This window comes from Aulonocara stuartgranti (genome assembly GCF_965226115.1).
Source record: "Aulonocara stuartgranti genome assembly, chromosome: 15".
NCBI lineage: Eukaryota > Metazoa > Chordata > Actinopteri > Cichliformes > Cichlidae > Aulonocara > Aulonocara stuartgranti.
In genome coordinates, this window is record NC_138951.1 from 26252342 (window position 1) to 26276424 (window position 24083).

At 43.7% G+C, this 24083-nt stretch overlaps 2 protein-coding genes across 6 annotated transcripts in view; both read left to right on the forward strand.

Moving 5' to 3' along the window:
- Positions 1-556: 556 nt before the first annotated feature.
- LOC309690149 (interferon-induced protein 44-like) lies at positions 557-5777 on the forward strand. Of its 3 annotated transcripts, none has more exons than XM_082507079.1 (8): positions 557-648; positions 752-790; positions 879-915; positions 1036-1232; positions 1875-3592; positions 3675-3846; positions 4943-5043; positions 5131-5777. In XM_082507079.1, exons 5-8 carry the CDS (start codon positions 3497-3499, stop codon positions 5290-5292), a joined length of 531 nt encoding a protein of 176 aa, XP_082363205.1. In that variant the 5' UTR covers positions 557-648; positions 752-790; positions 879-915; positions 1036-1232; positions 1875-3496; the 3' UTR covers positions 5293-5777. The 3 variants fall into 3 exon arrangements, with proteins under 3 accessions (XP_082363205.1, XP_082363204.1, XP_082363203.1); XM_082507078.1 differs by having other exon boundaries at positions 3434-3592; XM_082507077.1 differs by having other exon boundaries at positions 1036-3592.
- A 2253-nt stretch (positions 5778-8030) lies between these two features.
- The window catches only part of arid1b (AT-rich interactive domain 1B), a 48032-nt gene continuing 31979 nt past the window's right edge, over positions 8031-24083 (forward strand). For 2 of the 3 annotated variants that reach the window (XM_082506985.1, XM_082506986.1), the window contains exons 1-2: positions 13187-14782; positions 19452-19643. In XM_082506985.1, coding sequence (XP_082363111.1) covers positions 13772-14782; positions 19452-19643 — 1203 coding nt within the window. In that variant the 5' untranslated portion in view covers positions 13187-13771. Of the gene's footprint in view, positions 8114-13186; positions 14783-19451; positions 19644-24083 lie in introns of those variants that run through there. The other variant, XM_082506984.1, reaches the window with a different exon arrangement.

Consider the following 24083-nt stretch of genomic DNA (forward strand, 5'->3'; position numbering starts at 1 on the left):
CAATAAAAAAGTTATTAATCACAGAAAAAAAAACATTTAAAGTACACAAACCTTGTGAGCGGACATCCAGGAGGGGTTAAATAGTCCTTTATGGCCTTAGTATCTTATTCTCTATCTTCTTCCTTACGTGTTTCTTCTGTTAATCTAATTTTGAATATTACTTTCTCCATGTGTGGAGCTAACCGAGAGCTGCAGCATACATACACCATTGCTATGTCCCAATTCATTGTTTTCCTCTTTACATTCTTTTAATGCAACAGTGATCTAAACTCTAAGTACTAGAAAACCTAACTAGAAGCTGAATCTGTTAACTAAGAGTTCAAAACAAGAACAAGGCACAGAGTCAAACTCTTACTGGAGTCAAGATTAACACGGAAAAAAACCTTAATACCTCAAACACTACTAAAAAAGAAAAAAGACTGTTTATCAATCTGTGCCACAAAGAGTTAAGGCAGAAGGGGGTGTGAAAGGTGTACCTAATAAAGTGTCCAGTGATTTTATAGGTACAGTTTCAAAATCTTGTTTCATAAGAAAGAAAAGTGAAAGTTAAAAGAGCTTTAGGATGTGGTGACTGTAACTTCACACTTTGGTATTTGGGCTGCAGACTGTCTACATCTCAGTGAGGGGAGAGAGATCAGCACAGCAAAGGTACGCTCCTTCAGATGTCTGTTTGCTGTTGGTCATTTATTTTGATTTAAGGCAAACATTAAATAATTCCTTTAAATCTAAAAATAAATGCTTTATGTTCCAGTTATGGGAGGATTGTTTTCAAGAGCTCCTCCAGTAAAATGTAAGTTTGGTCAGAGCTGCTATTTTCCATCCAGTGAACATCAGTTATTGTCCAATGATGTCATTCTTTCTTTAACATCTGTTGTCAGTGCTTGATGCACCATGGAGGAAGCACTTTAACTGGGGGTAAGCATTTACAGGCCTCTGAGAAACATTTGTTATTGTTGATTATCACTTCCTGTTTCAGCCCATCACTTGTTCAGTGTCCAGAATGTGATGTAATGTTTTGTTGTCTCCTCTGAGCAGAAATAAAGAGGACGATCTACAGTATGTGAACAGCTACAAGCCTCAGACTAAAGAACAGCAGCTCAGGATTCTTCTACAAGGCCCAGTTGGAGCTGGAAAGTCCAGTTTCATCAACTCTGTTAAAAGTGTCCTACAGAACAGAGCATGCAGACAGGTCTCCTGTCCGAAGCACCTCCCATTCATCTTGCACAAAAAAGGTATGAAGCATGATTGTGGTGATAAGACTGAGTAAGAAATTGTTCTTTTTTTCCATTGTTTAAAAGTCTGTACGGAGTTTTAAAAAAAAATTGATGTTGCTGTCAGCGATGGCTCATTCAATAAAAAAGTAGTCAGTGCTTCCCACTTTACTCTCTCATAGTCAGCTGATTTCTTAAGAAGAATTCCAGAATAAATCAGATGAAGTGGTAGAGATTTCCCCAGGAATAGGTAGTGGTGACTGGAGTGAACATGGGTGATGAGGAGGTGCTGAGTAGGTTGAGTGTTATGGAGAGAAATGGCTGTGGTGAGTCTGTACATCAAAAAGAGGGAGGAGCACTGGGTGATGTTCAGTACTGTGCAAAAGTTTTAGGCAGGTGAGGAAAAAATGCTGTAAACAAAGAATGCTTTCAAAAATGGAAGTGTTAATCATTTATATTCATCAATCAATGATTGAAACGTTTTTTCACAAAACTTGTTTTGATGTTTCACTTCAGCTTTAGTTGTGTATAATAACCTAGGTCAGATAATTCCATTAAAAAATGTTCCAAAACGAAGTAAATGAATATATTTTGTTTTTATTGCATATTTTAAACCAAAATGATTTTTAAAAAATGAGATGAGAGATAGCTGTCATTTGTCAGTTGCAGGTCTTTTGCCCACAACCGAGATGACAGACCTTGCCGACCGTACATACAATACACAAACATCACATTGGGGAGACAGGTCAGGCTAGGTAGCGAGGGAAAAAAAAACATCGAAATGTGTAACACAGAAGGATAATGCAGGAATGCACAGATATCAACACACCATAGCACAATAAACACAGACAGCAACATGGGAAAGAGTTCCAGTGTGTCCATCTGATCTGGGACCGCTGCAATCTTTCGACTGCGCCTCCAGCTGACCCGATGTCCACATCAGAGGGGAGGTAAGCGTTGGAGGTGGCGTTGGATCCGGGGTAGGGAGGGTGATGCGTCAGTGAGTGCTTATCAGTATCAGTATATGTATGTGTGTGCGTGTCCATAGTTCAGCTGAGACAGTGTCCTTCGCCCCGCCAGGCTAAGTAAACAGTCTTCCAGCCAACCCAGGTGGCCTTGTAGGGAATGGGAAGGAACAGACTCAACACAGTCGTTATCAGGGAGTTTTTGTTCGGCTCCAGCCTTGAGCCCACAGCTGGCGCCGAAGGGGTAGCCGCATTATGATGGTAATTTTTCTTTTGTGACAATTCATGAGAATTTCAAAGCTGTTCTTTAACACTCCGACACTGGTCTCTCAATCTCCCGTTGGAGAACCGCGAGCTTCCCGATGATGGTATCAAACTTGCTGGTGTTTTCATTCTTTTGCCCAAACAGCCGAATCTGAGAACTCACAACTGCAGTGAGCTGTTCTGCAATGTAATCCAACTTTCGCTCAAGGCTGTTATTTTGAGCAGGCCTCTCCTTGATCTATCCCAATATATGTTCAGAGGTGTTATTCTGAGTATTTACGGCAGCTGTAAACGTCTCCAAGGTCTTAACCATGCTGCTTTCGAGCCCGTTCTCAGAAGTCGCGCCTCGTCCCATCGTTTCAATCCCAGTGGGCAGCCTTGGGGGGTTTTGAACAGCCGGTTCCGCTTTCTTAATTCTCCGATAAGTCAGGGCCAAGCCAGCTCAGATCAGCAAGAACCCTGTTATCATGGTTCCAAATAGGTAGATATCTTCAGCGTCCTCGATCGACAGTCCCGCCAGGCACACGACCCTCCATTCCTGCCACCCGTCCATCGTGTATCCGGCAGGGAAAGTCCCTCCAGGGCACTCGGGCTCTCCCGAGCCCAGACTTCTCGTTGAGAAAAGGGTGTCAATAGCATTCAGAGACCAGTTGATCAAATCCATAATTCTCTTTAGGTTTTAGAAACAGACTGTGAGAGAGTGTTCCAGGGAAAGTAATACAAAAAACACGAGACTAGACAAGGACATAAGCAGGGAAGATAAGGGAGAGGAGAAAAAGTGTGTCTGCCTCCTCCGAGAGCCAAAGAGAAAGAATGTAAAAAAGGCACCCAGCAACTGCACGAACACATGCAGAGGTCCATTTCTGGGACTCCTTTAGCTGAGGTGAACTTACAGGACATTGTTGGTAATGTTTTTGTTGCAGTCATGATGAAAATAAGACTTACAGGTCAGCACTACTCCACACTCAATGACTCTGATATTCTGGTCCACAGTATAAAGCCTTCAAGATCCAAAAGGGAGACTCAAACTGCTATTACCCTTTTGTCTTGAATGACATGGCGGGACTGAACGCCAGCAGCAGAAAAATCAGACAGTTGCATGTGAAGGACGTCAAACGGGCCCTGAAGGGACACATCAAAGAAGGTTACAGGGTACAGTTGCTGTATTTCTGATATTGAGTTTAAAGAATTCATTCATTTGGTCACACATCGATACATTCAGTTTGTTTTTCAGTTCAATCCTGAACGTAAACTGTCCAAAGATGACCCACACTACAACAGCAGTCCTTCAGACAGCGACAAAGTGCACATTCTGGTTTTTGTCGTTGATGCCAGCACTATACCTAACATGAAGCAAGAGGACATGGAGGTAATCGAGGACATCAGAGATGAAGCAGATGAAATGGGTAAGAGCACCTTAAACAGAATCAGGATTATCAGTGTTTTTAGTGACACCAGTGGAAGTGAAGTGATCTGCAGTCATTGAGCAACCCTGTGTTTGCTCTCAGCTCACGCTCACTCTGAGTGAAACTTCAGGTAAAACAGTGATGAGACCTCCAGGAGAGCTCATCCCTGTTTGAATGTCATGCTGCACTAACACGGATCTAATCCTATGTTCTGCATGTCAGAGATAGAAATTAGAAGTAAATTTATAAAACATTCAATTCAATTTTATTTATACAACGCCAATTCACAACAACAGTCGCCTCAAGGCACTTTATATTGTAAGGTAGAACTCACAATAATACATACTGAGAAAAAGCCCAACAATCATATGACCTCCTATGAGCAACAGTGGGAAGGAAAAACTCTCTTTTAGCAGGAAAAAACCTCCAGCAGAACAAGGCTCAGGAAGCGGCGGCCATCTGCTGTGACCGGTTAGGGTGAGAGAAGGAAGACAGGACAAAATCATGCTGTGGAAGAGAGCCAGAGATTAATAACAGGTATTCATGGGTCATGAGCTGAGCTTTCCTCTCTGGCCCTACATGAGAAATTCATTGTCACGAATTCCAGGATGAAAATGGATTCTGCTCTGACACTCGACGTTCGTGAAAGCACAGCAGGAATATTCTGTTTTTTTTCAGTTGAGGCAGCTGTGAAAAATCATCTTCTGTCCACCATGTGACCTCGAAACATTAATACATGCTTTTATAACCATCTTGATTACTGCAATGAGCTTTTTATCGGGTTCAGCCAGGCCTCCACTCAGTCCTCCGTCCAGTTTCAGCCTCATTTCACTGGCTTCCAGTTTGTTTCCAAATCCATTTTAAGATCCTTTTATTTATCTTTAATGGTTGTGGCCCATTTCACCTACTGCACCCGTACGTCCCGCCTCGCTCTCTCAGATCAGCAGACCAGATGCTTTTACTCTTTCACTCAGAGGTCACAGGGCTTTCACAGTCTCCACTGCACGTCAGGCAGCTCCTGTACTCGCTGTTGTAAAAACATCATTTAAACACACGTTTTTTTCTCGACCCATATTTATGTTTTGTGTTTCCTCAGAGGTCCCACAAATAGTCCTTTTCACCAAAGTTGATGAGGCCTGTCCGAAGATCAGCAGAGATATCAGGAACGTCTACAAAAGCGTATCTCTAAAGGAAAAGGTGGATTAGTTTAAGTATTTCAGTGCAAGCTTTGGTTTGGTCCAATCTCTCACTTCTAAACTAAAGTGTTGTGATTTTCATATGTAGATTACTAAGTTCAGCGCAGACACGGGGATCAACATTGTCTACATCTATCCAGTGAAGAACATCCACTCAGAATCTGACCTGAAGGATGGCGCTGATGTTCTAATTCTGCACGCCCTCAGACGCATCATCGAAAGAGGACATGACTTTCTCAACAAATCCTAAATCCAGATGTTCTCAGTTTACTGAGTTTATTTCTAGTTTCTTATTCTTTCTAAGCTTTTTAGCCCCACCTTTTCTCTTTCACACACTAACCTCTTTCAATAAGGTGCATGAGCACACAGGAAAGGTAGGGCAGGGGCCAGTTAAGCTAAGAGATTTGATTGGTCAATCCAGTGTCAGTAATGAAGATGCTGTTAGTGCCAGGAGCAGTCACAGTTCTGCATGAAATGATGACTCGGACAGAGCTGAGAGCCAAACTCAAATCATTTTTATTCTTTTTTTTATATTGAACTTTTTGATCCCAGCTTTTAGTTATATATGACATTAGTATTCAGTGTATGTGTGGTGTCTAAAACATGTTTCCTCTGCTCTGATGAGTAAACACAACTTAATGAAATGAACACCTTAGTGTTAAATTTGATAGAAAAATGTTTGTATGTTTAACATTATTGATCCATTAATAAAGCTGCAACAAGCTGATAAAAAACGACTCCTTTTTGTAAAGGTCATTTCTGAGTTCATTTCATGTCTTCATTGGAAAGTGAAGATAGAGCGAGAAACGTGTTACGACCTTAATTTGGAGGAACAGAAAGTAGTATTTTTTTAAAAATGGGCCTCACAAAAACTGCAGCTCTGAGAAGTTCTGAACAGAGATGTTCTGATGAAGTTACAGACACTGATGGAGGACAGAGACTGAATGACTCATCTGCAGTTCTCAGCTCAGTCAGACTTTAACAGCACAGGAAGTTGGAAGCAAGCAGGTTTACATTTTTCACTCTTCACCGAGAGAAGCTTCACAATTTAGACATTAGAAACTCTCACAGTCACTGTTGTGTCAACAGTGCACTCCAGCACTGACCTGTATGTATATATGTGCCTGTGGAGGGGTCCGGTCATGTGTAAGTGAACATGTGAAACTGTCAAGCTGTTTGCTGTTGTGAACTCAAACACCACACCTGTGTTTCAGGAATGAAAGCTGCTGACATGAAGCTGTGTCTGCTGAGCTGGTTTTATCATTGTTCTTGCTGAACTGTTACCAGCTCACAAAAACGAAACCAAGAACACAGGAAACAGGAAAGAGTACACACCCTGTGCATCCTGTGGTTACACAGCTTTAGCTTTCTCTACTTCTCTGTTCAAAGACAAACTGTCTCATGCATGTGTTAGAAATGATTAGAAGGTTTGCCTTTAAAGCTCATCTGGGTCTGCAGCATCACAGCAGCTGAGCCTTAAACCTAAAAGTGTTTTGTTTTGTTTTGTTTTTAGCTTTTGTCTTCAGGACCCCTCAGAGAAAACTTCTTCACTTCACACATTTATGGTCTCACTTTTATGTGAAGTCATTCTATGTAATGCATTTCTTTGTTGTCATTCATAATATTTTTCCTCATTGAATCATCTGCCTACATCTCCCCCTATACCAGCATCCTCCTTCATCACATCCATAGATCTCCTCTGACGTCTTCCTCCTTTCCTCCCTCCTCTGCACATGTCCAAACCATATGAGCCTCTCTGACTGTCTCACTGTTCTCATGCATGTCCTGCACCACCCTCACATATTTGCTCATGCTGTACCACAGTTCCTGTTAGTTGGTGCTCATGTTCAGAGGCAGGGTCTGAAAAAATTGAAAATCATGTAAAAGATTCCAGAATAATTTTCTCTTGAACAGAATATCTCTTTATTGTCATTGTACAAGTACAACAAAACTGTGGGTGCCCCACGCCAACTGTGCCACCAACCGATGTAGGCAATGTTTCACAAGAACTTTGAATAATCAGCAGGTCGTGAGTTTGATCTTAGTGTGCTGCTAAAGAGCTCCAGCAGAGGGCAGCATGCTTTTACTTTCTGCTCTTTCCTTTTGGTGCTGCTGGATTTCAGGATTTCATCCCAAAAGATTCATCCGTGATGGACCAAAACCCGCTCCAGACCCTGAGGAGCTTAATACAAGAATAACAGACAAACATAAAGTCTGAACCTTCCGAAATCTTTAGAGTCGTTCTGATTCTCAGGGGAAAAAGAATAAAGAACAAAACGCCTTCAGCCAATGTGTTTGAGCATTAAGGTCAAACAAGAAACCTGAAGACTGACTCTTGTCTGCAGAGACTGGACTGCAAAAACAGATTTAGGTCTACATTCAAAAATTGGTCCTTTTGAATTAGATCTTTGCAAAAAATAATTCAATTTACATCAACATAACTGAATATAATCTTACATTACAGGGTCAACGTTGGCATATTTAACATGAACATAAAGCTACGACTAGGGATGGGTACCGGTGTCCGGTGCCATGATGGCACCGGTTCTGACATAAACGGTAGTAACCAGACCGAAAAGCAGCGCACATTTCGGTGCTTTATTTCGGTGCTTTTTTTTCCTGAGCTGTGATACACTTCTAGCCAATCATTTTACGTTTCCCAGGATAGTAGGCGGGGCCAGGTACGTACGTTCAGTTAGAGCAGAGCTACAGATTAAAAATGTCCAAGGCGAAGCGGTCAAAAGTCTGGCTGTACTTCACAGCAAAAGATGCAAACTCAGCAGCCTGCAACAAGTGCTTTAAGCTGATACTGTGATATTGTCAAAGGAGGTAACACCTCAAATCCGATGAAACACCTGGCGACGCATAGCGTTTTTTTTAAAAGCCGAGAAATGCGCCGTATTTGATAGCTTGCTGCGAGACCTCACACTGTGCATGTCGGGTGGGTTGCCAGTTATCGGACCGGAGCAACATCCCCCAAAAACCCGAAGAATAGAGTCCTGGCCCCTAGCCCTGCCAGTGTAGCAGAAATGATGACGGATGATGATGCAGCAGCAGCCGTTCTTCTCTGCGTGAGTCGCTTAATGTTGTCCGTGTGTAATTTACGTTGAGGAGGCTAACCACGTTATTACATTAATGCATGTAAGGTGAACTAGCAAACATCATCATAGCTACATGCGGCTGTCCTCTTGTTTGATGGCAGATACTCCCTTCACCCTGGACAAAAAGGCTAAAATGACCAAAGAAAAAGTGGAAAACAGCTGAACATGAGAGGATTTTGGACAAAGTTTGTGTTTTTTTTCCATTGTTTAAGCACTGCTTCCAGCCAAGAGTGATACCATATATGCCCCATAGCTGCAGAAAAGGCTAACATTGCTATCTTTTTACAAAAACAAAACAAAACAGCTGAACATGAGAGGTTTTTGGACAAAGTTTGTGTTCTCCATTCTTTAAGCACCGGTTTGAGCACCGTTTAAGCACCGGCACCGTTTCAAAAGTACCGATTTGGCACCGGTATCGGATAAAACCTAAACGATACCCATCCCTAGCTATGACCAATAAATTGAAATCTGGTTTAACACAGCTGTGTGTTATTAGATGTGTTTCCAGCCTGTTACAGTGAATCATCATCACAAGACAAAGTCTTTATGCGGAGCTAAGGTCAGTAACTGAAGCATGTGAGCATAACCTGTTTATGTCCACAAAACCTTTAATATTCATTAAATGTGATACATTAAACTGGACCGGCTTCACTCACTCTCAGGTTGAACTTGAGGTGACATCATTAAATGTCTCCTGATGTTTTTTATAAAGTGAAAGAATGAAAATCATCACTTAAATATTTGCTAACTGTCTTTAAAAGTAACCTAATCAATCAATCGACCAGTGGAAATGCAGATTAATAATTACTGATGTGTGCTGTGTTGTATCTAACCTGTGCATGTGTTGGTTAATGTATGTCTAGCCTGTGTGTTGGTTGTTGTATGTCTAGCCTGTGTGTGTTATGGTAAATGGTAAATGGCCTGTATTTATATAGCGCTTTACTAGTCCCTAAGGACCCCAAAGCACCGGGCCCTCTGACCTGGTTGTTGTATCTCTAACCTGAGTGTGTTTTGGTTGTTGTATCTCTTGTCTGTGTGTGTGTGTGTGTGTGTGTGTGTGTGTGTGTGTGTGTGTGTGTGTCGGTTGTTGTATCTCTTGTCTGTGTGTGTGTCGGTTGTTGTATCTCTAACCTGAGTGTGTGATGGTTATGTTTTCAGGTTGTTGTCAGTTTGATTCTGGGTGTTGTGTTTCCAGCAGCAGAGCAGAGCGCTGGTTTCCATCACAGCGTTCCTGAGAGCTGCTGCTGCTTTTTGACCCAGTTTCTCTGCTTTACTTGACTGGGCTGCTCCCAGTGCTGTGGTGGAAGGTCCCTGATGGACCTCCTTCATGCTCGCATTTCTGCACGCTGAGGTGGAGACGTCCTCTGAGGCAGATGTTTCATTGAGGGCAGAGCAGCAGCTGTGCATGGGAAACCTTCATGTGGATGATTTCTTCTCTTCTCTGAGGCGCACACTTCAGATAGTTTCACTAAAAGGAAGCTGCAACAGCACAAACACGATCCAGAGCTCCAGTTCAGCTAGGTGAAGGTTAGCAGACAGCTAGTTAGTACCGGCGCCTGCGTCACCATCCAGGTTAAGGAGGCCACGCCCCCTATTAACACAAACTTTAAGCCTCAATTCAGTTTAAATGGGTGACTTATAAAAACATCCTCCCCCGTACAGGTAAAGGTGGAAATGGTCTACAGAGACCAAAAAATCAGTAAAAATGTATCAGGATGTAAACATGTTTGTTTCTGCTGTTAGCTTTACCATGGGGACTGACTCACTGCTGCCCCTGTTGGACACCAGAGGAACTGCAGGTTTGGCCCTAAAGGTGAATAATAAAAACTTAATCTCCAAACAGAATAATCCAGAGCTGGACTCGTATACACAGACTTTTTTATTGAAATAAATAAATGAATATAATACATAAATACATAAATATATTTACTCCTTTTAAATATTTAAACATGTAAACGATGCTTCTTTCTCATTGGTGCTCTTTTTACTAATATCCTCTGGTCATTAAAATAAAGAAGGTTTAACTCTGCTGCTCGTCTGAAGAGTACAGTGCAGTGAGGAAATGTGCACACAGGTCTGAGTTCAACTGGGATTTCAGGAGGGTGAAATGGTCCCTGTTTATCAGGCGGTGAAGTTTAAGAGCATGGAGAGAGCAGGACGCTGAGCATGATGTGGAGCTGTGAGAGTATTTTTAGTTTTGACAATAAAAGGGTCACCATAGCGTCTTCTCTCAGTCCCAGCCTTCACATTATTTTAATACAGCTGAAAAAACTAAAATGAGAGAAAAACCCTGCAAAAAGGATCCTAAGAAGGTTTTGAGCCATCAGTCAGACTCTTTCCTGGAGGGATGAACACCAAGCTTTTCTCACTTGGTGTTTTCATGGTTTTGAGATCGGCTAAAATCTCAGACTGGGTGAGATTGGCTGATTGTGAAGGCCTCTTATTCGCTTCATCCTCATCTTCATCAGCCTCAGTGAGGACTCATGGACGGAGAGGCCGCTGTGATCTGGTGACCCTCAGTGACTCGTTGCTCTAAGAGGACAAATAGACCCAAAACACGGCAGCAACTTGAACCCACAGACCCCCCACACCCCCAACCTTACAGCGCAGTGGTTCTCAAACTGTGAAGCAGGTCTCACTGATGGGACAGAACTACAGCAGGTGGATGATGAGGGTAAAAATATGGAGAGAACTTGATAAAATCTGAAATTTGTGGGGAAAATGAGTCATCTGATTCAATTGTGTTGGCCTTCAATTCACTAAAATTAAACTTGGATTCTTCTATACTGCAGCAGTGGGGGACGTAGATGGACTGCATTTACTAGAGTCAGAGGTTTTTCCTTTCAATTGTCAAATGTTGATGTTCTGCTGCTTGTTCGTATTTAATGTTCAGCAAAAAGAAGAACCTTAAATCTTTAGTTTCAGTATATAAGCTGAAAAATCGGACCCATTTTGTTTGTCGTTAGTCAGAAGGTGAGGTGATGTTTGAAGATCAGTGATGTTTGTGTTTTATTTGATTCTAAATAATAGAACGTAAACTCACATGTAAGCTGTTTCTGAGAATCAGAGAATCAGAAACTTTATTGTCATTGTCATGAGAACAACGAAATTAAGAATGGTCCCCGATCATTGCATCATCCCTAGCAATATCAAAATAAGAATAAAACAATAAAATTCAATAAATAAAATAGATAGAATACTTAAAATACTAATAAGATATAACAGTAAAACATTCACATACATTCCCACACACATGCTTCAGACCGTGCATAGATTAACACAAGAGTGGCGTGATGGACATTTTTTTGTAGTATTCAGATGTGTTATTGCAGTTGGATAACAGCTGTGTTTGAGTCTATTAGTCCTTGCTCTGATTGCCCTGTACCGTCTGCCTGAGGGCAACAGTTCGAACAGGGAGTGGCCAGGATGTGAGGTGTCTTTTATGATGTTTTGGGCCTTTTTAAAACAGTGGGCGTTGTGTAGAACTTCCAGTGTGGGGAGAGGGCAGCCAGTGATCTTTTGGGCGGTGTTAATGATCCCTTGGAGTGCCTTCCTCTGAGCCCCTGTGCAGCTAGTGTACCAGATGCATATGCAGTAAGTTAGAACACTCTCAATGGTGGCTCTGTAGAAGGACACCAGCAGTCTCTGTGTGATGTTATTCCTCCTGAGAATTCTCAGGAAGTACAGTCTCTGTTGGGCCTTTTTCAGCAGCTCGGAGGTGTTCACACTCCAGGAAAGGTTCTCCTCTATATTGACTCCCAGGAAGCGGAAGCTTGCCACCCTTTCTACACAGTCCCCATTTATGAATAGTGGTTGGATCTCTGCCTTTTTCCTTCTGAAGTCTATTATGAGTTCTTTGGTTTTTGAAGTGTTGAGGAGGAGGTTATTGGCCTTACACCATGACGTCAGCTGCTCCACCTCGTCTCTGTACGTAGACTCGTCTCCCTTGGAAATGAGCCCCACCACTGTGGTGTCATCTGCAAATTTCACAAAGATGTTGCTGTGGTGGCGAGGAGTGCAGTCGTGTGTGTAGAGAGAGTAGAGCAGTGGACTGAGCACACAGCCCTGGGGTGAGCCAGTGCTGAGACTCAGGGCTGAGGATGTGTGATGGCCAACTCTGACTCTCTGTCTACGGCCCGAGAGGAAGCTATTGATCCACATGCAGGTGCTGTATGGAAGCCCCAGGTCTTGTAGCTTGGCCACCAGTTTGTGTGGAAGGATGGTGTTAAAAGCTGAGCAGTAATCCACGAAGAGCATCCGCACATAGCTACCATGCTCTTCCAGGTGAGTTAATGCAGCATGGAGTGCTGTGGCTACAGCGTCTTCCGTGGATCGGTTTGCTCTGTAGGCAAACTGGTGTGGATCCAGGCTGCGGGGCAGGGCTGCTGTGATGTGTCTGCGGACCAGCTTCTCAAAGCATTTCATTACCACTGGGGTGAGTGCCACCGGTCTGTAGTCATTCAGGCCGGTGATGTGGGGCTTCTTAGGCAAGGGGACTATGGTGGAGGACTTCAGGCAGAGTGGGACAGTCGCCTGTGCGAGGGATTTGTTGAAAATCCTGGTGAAGATCCCAGCCAGCTGTCCTGCACAATCCCTCAATATTCGACCTGGCACACCATCAGGACCCGCCGCCTTCCTCGGGTTAACAGCCTGCAGCATGCGCCTCACCTCGTGCTCTTCCAGGGTGAGGGTGGTGCTGCTATGGGTGGCGTGTTGCTGCTGTGGCTCCAATACCTCCGGTACCCTGGTCTCAAAGCGGGCAAAGAAGATATTCAGCTCCTCTGCCAGCTCCAGGTCACCGTCCGCAGCTCCGAGATTGATCTTATAGTTGGTTAGGTGCTGGATGCCTTGCCACACCTGCCGGCACACGGCTTTCAGATAATTATTCTCAGCTTTCGTGTTTCTTGTTGCTGATTTAACACCAAGATGATTTCCTCTCGTTGTTTCTGTCTGGTGAAGATTCAGGATGATTATGTTTTTGTTTTGTTTTTCTATTTGGGGAAATAAACTGCTTATTTCTACTGACCAACCCTCAGACTGTAAAAAAGATCATTTGTGCTCATGTTTCAAGCTTTGCACAGAGATATGTTTCTAAATAATTTTAAGCACTCGGGAACATCTCAGCTCTTTCTGTGGCTGCAAACAGGAAGGATGAGGAGCACGGTCATAAGATTAGTCACAAAACATGAAAAAGTGACTCCAACTCATCTGGTTATCAGACTTTTTTAAAGGAAAAAAAATGTCCTGGCATCAGCCCTCCACCTCCTCACAGAGAAGAAGAACCGCTGCAGCTGCTGATGGATGGCTCAGGTATTTCGGGGGTGAAAAGGTAAAAACACCAATCAGTGTTGCAGGCTTATCTGACCGGGGTTATTAGAGAGGTCATGGGAGGTGTGAGACCTGAAGAGTGGGTTTTTGGGCTTTTTATTATTATGAGAAATTTCTGCCACTGACCGCCCTCTTTCCACCTGTGGCCTTGCAGGTGGCATCAGCCCCCTGAGATGAGGAGAAGTGAAGGACTGGGATGAGTGATGTCAGTGGAGAACCTGGAGGGGGATACGAGATCGGAGAGGGGGGACAAAAGGCCAGGCCGGCCGTGCCTCTGCTGCGGTGAGCAGGGAGACGGGGATGTTCAGTGGGCATCCAGTGAAAACGTTAGGTATCTGTGGTGCCACCGGTGGTGCTGGACCCCAGCCTCCTCCTCCTTCATCTTCATCATCGTCATCATCATTCTCCTCATTCCACCAAACACCTCCGTCGTTCAGCCAGCTTGTCCAGCAGCTCCACTTCCAACTGCAAACACACCACAACACAAACAACAACAACAACAACACCATCAGCAGCAGCGTCCAGCAGCATGGATGCACAGCAAACATCCTGCAGGAGGGGAGCAGCCGAGCACAGGAGCTGAATCAAAGGGAGGAGGAGGAGGAGCGGATGGATGCCAGGCTGGGATCAGCCACCAGCAGCACCGACAACAACCCTCCTCCGACTGGGACCAGCTCCGAGTTTAATCATTATTATGGGAATGGAAGAGGAGGGCCTAGCTTCGATCAACATGGCGGACAACAAAGCCCAGGGACTGGGGTAAGAGCGGCGCGCTCCGTACTCAGCACCATGGATCAGGTCCACAACTCCCACGAAGGCTACAGCAACAACAGCCCCTACAACCACTACCCGAACTACCGGCCCGGGTACGGGAACAGTGGATACGGTGGCATGATGAGCCCGTCACGCCAGGGGAACAACCTGCTGGGCCCCGGCAGTGGCGGCGCAGGCTCGACCGCTGCTAATCACAGCAAGGCGGTGATGACTGCTAGCAGCTCCCCGGCTGGAGGCGGCGGCGGGTTTCAGCGGTTTCCCGGACAGGGTCAGCAGCAGCAGCAGCCACAACAGCAGCACCCGTCAGGGGCTACACCAACTTTGAACCAGTTATTAACTTCTCCGAGTCCGATGATGCGGGGTTATGGAGGTGGATATCCAGATTATAATAATCCCGCACAGCAACAGCCGAGCATGGGGCTGGCTAAAGACATGGGCTCCCAGTACGGCTCCGGGGCTCACGGCTGGGGAGGACAGCAGAGAAATCACCCGACCATGAGCCCAGGGAATCCCGGGCAGGGTGGCGGCAGGGCTCAGGTGAATAACAGCTTATTAACACCGTTTATAACCTGACTAATGACAGGTGGACATCGCACCACCGGTAACCTGCTAGCTGCTAACAGCCGCGATGCTAACCCAAATAGCTAACGGCAGCTAGCTGCTAAGCTAGGTGTGTGTTTTTCTTTTTTTTAATTTTCACTGCAGACAGATTCATTAATTAAGCACCGCACCCACGTGAGTCGTTTAGGACTCTAAAGCAAACAAATTGTATTGTGTGATTACTTGCTTTTATGAATGACAAGCATTGGCGACTGTTCGTGATGACAGAAGCTGGGGAAGTTTTCGATTGTGTCCAAGGTGACTTCGCTTTTAGCCCGCTAGGCTAAGCTATCATTAGCATATAGCTGTCGTTAACGGCAAAGGCCTTCGTGTGTGAAAGTAGGCAGCTTGCTGATTTTATAAGAGGTCGAATTTGTTATAAATATATATAAAAATGTAAACTGGGTGGTTGTAATCAGTTTTATTGTTACACTTGAAAAGATCGCGGTTTAAATGGTGACAGGGTTGACGGTTGACAGCTCCGCTCAAATCTGACAGTTCGCGTATGCTAATGATGTGTTTTGAGGGGTCACCGGTAAATAAAGCTCTTTCCTCGGATTTTATCTGTTTCTCTACCCCGCCGGGAGAAGACAGTGTGGCGGGGACTCGGGTCTAATCAGGTGACGCTTCCTCCTGCAACAGCGGCCACTTCAGCTTCTGATTCCGGCCACAACTTTCTTGGCAGGCAGCCTATTAATAGCCCCATCTCCGCTCGGGAGCCCTGACCTTCACTCATGCAGATTAGCCATGTGCCCATCACCACCGGCACAACACTGGGGCTAACACACTGGCTGACCCGCCGCTGCAGCCCGGCCTGCAGGAGGCCTCAACCCCGGTCATCCCTACTCCATGTCAGTGTCACTTTACCTGGACCGGCGGTACACTGTAGAAGCTCGTCAGAGTCACGGTTTAACTGCAGTTAATAGACTCACAAGATCTTTTTTTTTTAAATGATTTCTTTATGGAATAATCGACAGGTTATTATTTCGAATTATTAGCAGGTCTTTAAAATAGCAGAAAACAATGGAAATGCCGGTCTGCAGGTGATTAAGTCACCATTGAATAATGGAATTATGATCCCTTAATTTATTTTCAGGATCATTTGACTGGATGCAAACAAGGAATTTTTCAGCTACTCAATAAATCAGCTTCTGTTTTAATAAAATGTGTTTTTAGTGAATAATTATCATTCACTAACCATCCGTTACCTCCTCCGAATGGGGACAAGAACACAGTTATTTGTTAGAAACGATGAACCATGCACAATTTTTTTTTTCACAGGTAGAAATCTTTGTCAGCAAACTGTCTGCTCCTGTGTCTGAGATCAGGTTCAATTAGCTAAACTTGTGTGTTGGCTTATTGGAAAATATGATGCAATACGTGCTTACATGAAGAAACTCTAACTTGCAGGCAGATGGGAGAGCACAGCTCAGTGTACAGGATGACACGAGGCAACAAGACTGATTCCTCTTTAAATTTGTTTCAGTTTTAATTCCACGTGTTGATGCCCTGAACAGAAATGAGGATTTGTGTAATCACACTGTGTTACACAAAAAAGAAAGAATGAATTCGTTGCACCCACAAAGACTGAACAAAGAGGGCCAGGTTATTTAGTGAACCGGAATAAAATCTATCTGGGTTTTTTGCTTCTCAGTTGGTGTACTGGACTTTCATATGGCAGTCAGCACAATCCTCTCCTCTCATTTGTTGTCTCAAAAGGGCCGAGGTTCATATATCGTATTATAACTAAACTTAAAACTAGTACTAGGTGGCAGTCAGCATTTTAATTAGCAGAATAAAAATTTTAAAAGTTGTGAAATTACTGTTACAGCAGCTCAATAAACCCAACTAAAAGGAGGTGAAATATGAAATGAATGCAGATGTTGTGTGTTTGTCCTCGTCTACGGGACTCTGAGTCAGCTGAGGACAAACTCTAAACATTTTCACTCTGTAAACCTCCCGAAACTTATATAAAAACTGAAATCAGAATAAATACTAAGGAAAATAGAAACTGTAATATCTCTGCTGTGGATCGGCCAGCTCTGCTTTGTCGTTTCTATCCGCCTCCTCACTGCCGGCCTCGGCCTGTGTGGACGCTCCTTGTGGAGCATGATTTTATGATTTTGTTTTCTAGTTGAAATAAAGACTTTTAGGGCAGCGCCTCAGAGCCTGCACGTTTCATACACGAGTTTATTCCTGTAGTCGAGCTAATGTGTTGGTTTATGGAGCTGGTGATCGGATGACTGACATGCAGGAGTCACACACACGTTGGCTGTGTTTTCAGATATTAAAGTTTAAAATAGTTTAATTGTTGGGTCTTCTGTTAGTAACGGAGAACACCAAATAAAACCAATAAAATTGGTTCGGTAATACCGGTAATAACAACAGCCCGCTTGTATGCTGTACCAAAAAATGTGCTTTGGTGTGAATCTGATGGACAAAAGCCAAACCAGTTCCACATCACTGAAGTTGCACCATTTTTACAAACCATTTCTGGTTCATCTGTTTCATTCAACGATCCGCTTTCGCCCTTCTCATTCTCCGTTGCTGCCATGCTTTTTCCGCCATGTGCGTATGAAAACAAAAGTGCTGCGCATGCGCGTTTTACCCATATCCTATCGCGATTTTTCATTTTCTTATCATTACCTAACATTATACCGGTATTACCATGAACAGTATGATATGGCCCGGGCCCAGTAAGAAGGATGGAACGTTGATGGTGTTGTAGGTTATAAGCTTGTGAGTGAGAAGGCTGCAGTTTGTCCCTTATTATGTTTGCTTTGTTCTCGGCATCGTAGACTCCAAAAACTGTTTGGTTAGCTTTAGAAAAGGTGGTTTGGGTTAAAACGCGCCTCTGCAGTATTAACCCTGCGTGTTAATGATGCTGATCTATAGTGTTTAAATGTGACGTCAGTGGGTACATGATGAAGTGGAAGTGAGGGACTCGACATTTATCGACATAAACCCGATAAATCATAATGACTGCGTGTTTCTGTGAGATGCTGATGGCTCAGATGAAACGGCAGAATTTGATGTTCTGGGAGTAAAATTGGGCTGTTTGACTGGAAAAAGGTGCAGGCTCGATGTGATGCAGTTTTGTATGTTTAATAGAAAAAAAACAGTAGAAAATTGCGATTCCTGACAAACCTCCTGAGATTAAAGCAGTTCTGTACCACACCACATGGTGGCACTACTGTGGCCTATCTCTGGGTCATATTATTCATTATATTAAACATGCCTGTGGTCTGCAGGGTATTTGAGTTAATGTGATTTGTACTGAGCAATGTTATCTTACTTGAGCGCCACCTTGTGGTAAAACACGCTGACTATCAGCCGTTTTATTTTCGTAGTCTCTTTTTGACTTGATTTGGCCACACACACCCGTTTGTTAGCCAGTCCCAATCTACGATATATGAAATGAAACTTGTGTTCAGTGATTTTATTTGCTGGTTTTTGATGATTAAAATTTATAATGGCTAACCGCCACCATATTGGATCAAATGCAACAGAGGAGGATGAAGCACCCCATTGAGTTTTAATCTTTTTCCTGCTTTTTCCAACAATTCCCATCAGCCTCCATTACAAGAAATCAGCCAGTAAAACACTAAATATTACAAATGTTGCGTTGACCACAGGTTTGTCCAAATAAAACACACGTTCTGCAGTTTGGGCCAGGGTCGTGAATCGTGATGATAGCAGTACTCAGGAAAATGGATCGCAGCAGCTTCCTGTCCTCCTGTTTTCATCCGGTCTGTGGATCCTCTGCCTGACTTGAAGCAGCTGTGTGGGCTTGGCAGCGCTCCAGCCTGAGGTTTCTCTTTATTTACTCTGCTCAGCTGACTGCTGTGTAGTGAGAGGAGATTAAAGGACAGGATTAAAAGTCTGCATCAGTTTGTTTTAAGCGTAAACTCCGTCAGCGGTTTCTATTTTTAGCTGCCGGAGCGGCGGTGAAACATCTGTTCTCTCTGAGTCACTCCTCTCACCTACTATTATTATGTCAGTGTGTCAAATACAGAGTGAGTGTGAATATTAAAGTGTACCCAGGCGTGACTGTTGACTCCGGCTTAAAGTGGCCTCGCAGGCCTTCAGCATGCCGCAGATGAGGGTTCACTCTCAGAGACACACCTGACCCCCTCACACCTGAGCACATGCCATGAACCTCAGTGAAAACAGACAAACCATATCAGTGGGTAAGTTACTAGGATAATGTGTGGTGTGTTATCTGCAGCAGGTGGCAGTAGGCCAAGCCCCGAAGCAGACACACAGAGTGGAGCTTATATATAAAGATATTTAACTTTCCATCGGTCCATCAGTGTGAGCGTGCTCAGTCAGACGGTTGGATATATAGATGGATATTGATGGATATAGAAGACTGAGCTAATGGTGGAAGAAAACTGATGAACGGACAGTTTGGATTTCTCATAGTGGAAACAAACAGAAAGATGCAGTACCTCCTCAGTCTTACTAATATGAATGTTGATGATGTCATTGCTCTGTAGTCATCAGAGGGTTTGTCACACTGATGAATCAGAGTCACGTGTTGTGTCTTTAAACATGGTGTTAAGTTCATGGCGTCACTAATTATCCACCGTGTTCTCCTCCTCAGGTGTCGCCCATGGACCCGATGGCGATGAAGCGTTCTCAACTATATGGGATGAGCAACAACCCGTACTCCCAGCAACAGGGGGCGCCGTACCCTGGACAGCCCTACGGCTCCCCTACCCCCCACAGATACCCAATGGGGATGTCCAGCAGGGGGCAGGTGGGAATGGGAGGGATGCAGTATCCTCAGCAGCAGGTAGGAGGCGCTCAGATGTGTCTTTAAGGTTCCATTTGGACAAATTAATGTAAAATAATTCTTTAGTTTAATTAGTTCTGGGTGGGATTTCAAACTCTGCAGTTACAGGATCTGACGTCAATAAAACTGAACATCCATAAATCTGATCATAAATCAGACACCTGAAAGTCTTCAGCTTTACTTTTTTTATTGTCACAGTAAATAAGTGATGCTTATCAGTAATTTACAGGCTTTCATTTCTTTCTGTGGCTGCACTGGCCAGTTAGAAGCAGTTTAGTTGTATAACAGCATCAAGACCATCTTCAGATAATGAAAAATAGAAATCTACAATTTCCCTGAAATTACTGGAAAGGTGATAAAAATACATTTAAGATGGGATTTAAAATTTAAATGATTTGATGAGTTTATGCAGAGTTTAACTGGTTCCTTAAATCCACCCAGGATGCTTGGTTGACCTACGGCGCTGAAAGGATCCTGAGCTGCACACTGTGGGAGAATTTGTATAGACAAAAGTTCCCAATTAAAAACCTTCATGTTGGGGTGAAACCTGCCAGTTATCTGACTCCACCCTCCTTCCTGATCTCCCACCTGCCTGAAGTTAAGCGGGTAATGCAGACGTCTGTCTCTGCAGCATCTCGACATGGAGGAGCAGGAGCTCTCCTCTGAGCTCCTAAGCCTGCCTCTGTGGAGGAGCTCGTGTTTGTGACCTCACTCTTTCAGTCATTATAACTCTCATGACTTTATGTGATGTTGGAAAACTGTTAAATCTGAGTGCGAGGCAGCCCAATGTGGTGGGTGGTGGTGTTCGTCTGGGGTTGGTTACTGTAGGTGATAAAATAGACCTGATCAGTGCCCAAATCAGTGCTTTCATTGTGGCTGCAGAGCGGTGAGACATGTTTGCAGAGCAGCATCAGGCTGATATGTAAAACTCTGATTTCTGTAGAGATCAGGTTGCTTTACTACAGGCCAGAGGACCCGAGAGCTTCCTGTAACTCTCCACATTAGGATACACGTGTGAAGCATTAACCAGATACTCATTAACATGCAGACTGTTGGCTCGTTAATGTCCTCCCAGGATGACTAATGAGAACATCTCCTGTGAGTTTGCCGTCCCTGCTCCTGCTCTGCTGGTCTTCAGCAGCCTCTGAGCTGGTTTATGGAAACTAAGGCCTTCGTTCCCTTGGTGCTGATTCATCTGCAGCGTCACCGTTTTGTCACTGTGGACAAGGCCTCTGTTGATGCAGTCAGACCGCACGGCTTCTGCCGGGCCGGTCCGGGTCAGGCTATTTCTGGTACACCCTGGGCTCAGGCTATTTTTAGACTCCAGTTTGGGTCTGACGCTGCAGCTCAGAGCAGACTGGATCCTTTGGTGGGTAAACACCGCCGAATGCCACAGAGAGCAACAGACGGCGAAGCTTCTTCTCAGCGAACGAATCAGGAGGTAGAATAAATCTGTCTGTCCCAGTGATGATGGGTTAATAATAATCAGCCATCGCTGAATTCATCCACACATACTGTGGATTTTAAAGCTTTCAGAGAAGAATAAAGAACTAAAACACTCAGCAAGTGTTTATCTGTACATGTCAGGTCCTAACACTTGCAGTGAGTCCATGTGAGCTCTGTAGTTTTCTGGTATTTGATAAGGAGATAAAAAGTCCCAGTCAACAGAAGAGTTTTTAGAAAAGTAGCTTTGTTAGACTGACAGTGATTCAGTCTTCACCCAGAAGATGAGGAACTTTTAGTTTGAAAAGTTACAACGGGAAGTTGTTTCAGTCTTTGATGAAGATTGGAGCTGCTGTGTAGTCATGTGTGAACTTTATTTTTTCTGACATTAAAGTTGAAAATTTGAAACTGTGGCTGTGAGCAGGACAAGGAGGAGTGTAGCCTGGCTGAACCTGCTGCTGTGAGCCACAGAACCTTTCTTCAGGTTTCATCACTGTTGGGCCTGAATCTAATTCTGAGGACAGTAAGAGTCTGAAATTGTCCTCCGTGGTTCAGCTGTTGGAAGTCTGCACCTGTTTGTGCTGGTTTGAATCTTCTAGCAGGCGGAGAAGGTGGAAACATCTTGTGGTTCGGCCTCTGCGCTGTTGTCAGGCCGTTGAGCTCCGATCTGAACCTGTGTGTTCTCGAGTTGGGTTTCTCTTCCTTATAAGATATATGTTCAGCTTCAGTCAGTGAATTTTCAGTTCAGGCTTCGTCTCACCTTTCTGTTACAAGCTCTAAGAACCTGATTGGTTTCAGAGCTGTGAGGAAGGCACCTGCAGGTGTTTCTCCCTCCGACTCTCGGGCTGGACGGTGTCATTATTGTTGCAGATGGTTTAAGCCTGAGGGATTTTGTGTCACCGCTGTTGTGTCTGATTACGCAGAGAGAGAGAGTAATGAGTTTCATGGGAGCGCAAGGCCCAAGTGGCCCCGGGACTATTCTTTGTTAATTCTCTGATTCCACACAAAATTTGACCCTTGGCTTCCCTGTCTGAGCGCCGCAGACTCAACCTGGTTTCAGGAGGTTACCGAGTTACTGTTAGAGCATGAACTCCGACTGTAATCTCTGTTTCAGTGAAGCTGCAGTATTGACGGACATGCTGGTGAGGAAATGCTCTCGATCAAACAATGTGCTGGAGGTGAGGTCGCTTAAAGGCCCGTCCAGGCTTTCAGAGTCCACGTGCAGCCTGAAGTCTGTCTGAGTCTTCCTGATATTTATGCAGACATTGCCGGCTTTCTGTCCCACTTTAGTGCTCTCGAGCAGGGCAGTTAATCCCGCAGCTGCAGCTCTCTCGGGTTGCACCGAGGTTGCATTATATTGCATTTTGCGGTAGGGCTGCTCAATTAATCGAATTTTAATCACAATTACGATCTGGGCTTTCAACGATCATTAAAAATGACTGAGCCGATTATTAGCCCCTCCCTCATTTATCCGCGACACCTTAAAGGCCGGTCCATGAAAATATTGTCGGGCATAAACCGGTCCGTGGCGCAAAAAAGGGTGGAGACCGCTGATTAAGAGGACCCGAGGGAAGCTCGGAAAGCTAAGCAGAAGTTATTTGGAGAGTGACTGCCGTTGGTTGAAAAGAGTTTAAAAAAAAAAAAAACTTCAGTGGCGTTGCACACTATTTTATATTATTTTTTTAAAGTCATTGTTAACCCTTTAAAGCCGGTCAAAGCAGCACGCTCCGTTTTGCGTAACTATTTTTAAATCCCTGTAGAACCTGAACCGTGTAAGCTAGCGCAATAATTTGTTTTGCATATGAAACCAGAGGAGTTGTACTTACATCTGATGCCATCAGCTTGTCCTCGGTCAGGGTTTCCTTCCACATAAAGCTTTGCAAAAACTGCATAAAAAGCGCTTGCAGGAACAAAAACATATTATTCCAGAAACACGCTTTACCGATCTGATCAGCTGTTCGTAACACTTCCCACAGTGAAATGATGCACATGCTGTTTTCTTTGCAAATTTGCATCATAGGATTGTTTTTTGTTTTTCCTGCAGTATATAAAAATTGCTGTATCTCCAAAATAAAACTATGAAGACACTCAAAATAAATTTCCTGTGGTGGGAAACTATTTTTTGCAACTTTACTGTATTTAAAGTTTTGAGGGATAAACCTCTTAAACTTCTCCAAGTAGAAATATATGTAAACAAAACAAAAGCGATTTTCAATTTTTTTGGTAGTTTATTGCACTTTTTTGCAATTTATGTGGTTACTATGCACTTAATGCATACATATTATTAAAATATGGGCTATAACAGTTGTATTGATGTATAGCAACTTGAAATGCTCCCACAAATGGCACTACAGCATGTAAAAAAAAAATATATATAAGCTCTGGTGGACTTGGTTCTATAGTAGGTCTTAAAGGGTTAAATAAATATCGTCAAATAATCGTGATCTCAATTTCAGTGAAAATAATCGTGATTATCATTTTTGCCATAATCGAGCAGCCCTATTTTGCGGCATCTGCGTCGAGCCAGATAACAATCTGAGAGAGAAGCTGTGTGGATGAGTTTCAACACATCTGATTTTAAAGCAGGTTTTTAAGGTGGTATGAATTTTAATGAGGAGGAGTACGATGGTTGGTTTGGTATTAAGATTAGAGCAGGGCGATATGACCAAAAATATTTATCACAATATACATTTGAAAATCTGCGATAACGATATAACTGACGATATAATTGACACTAGACAAAACACTTTACAACTCCTCAACTTTATTAGTGCAAAAAAAAAAACCATCAATGTATTTTCACTTAAACAAGCAGCTGTTTTTTATGTGCATTAAAGTTATATAAAAATTTAACAGTGCAAATGCAAATTCCTTGCTGACAGTTTAACCAAAAGGCATTTTCATTGGAAACTGGCCGACATATCCTCAGCATAACCATGTATAATATCCACAAAACTTAAAAAGAGGTTATACACACACAATACGGTAATATTATGT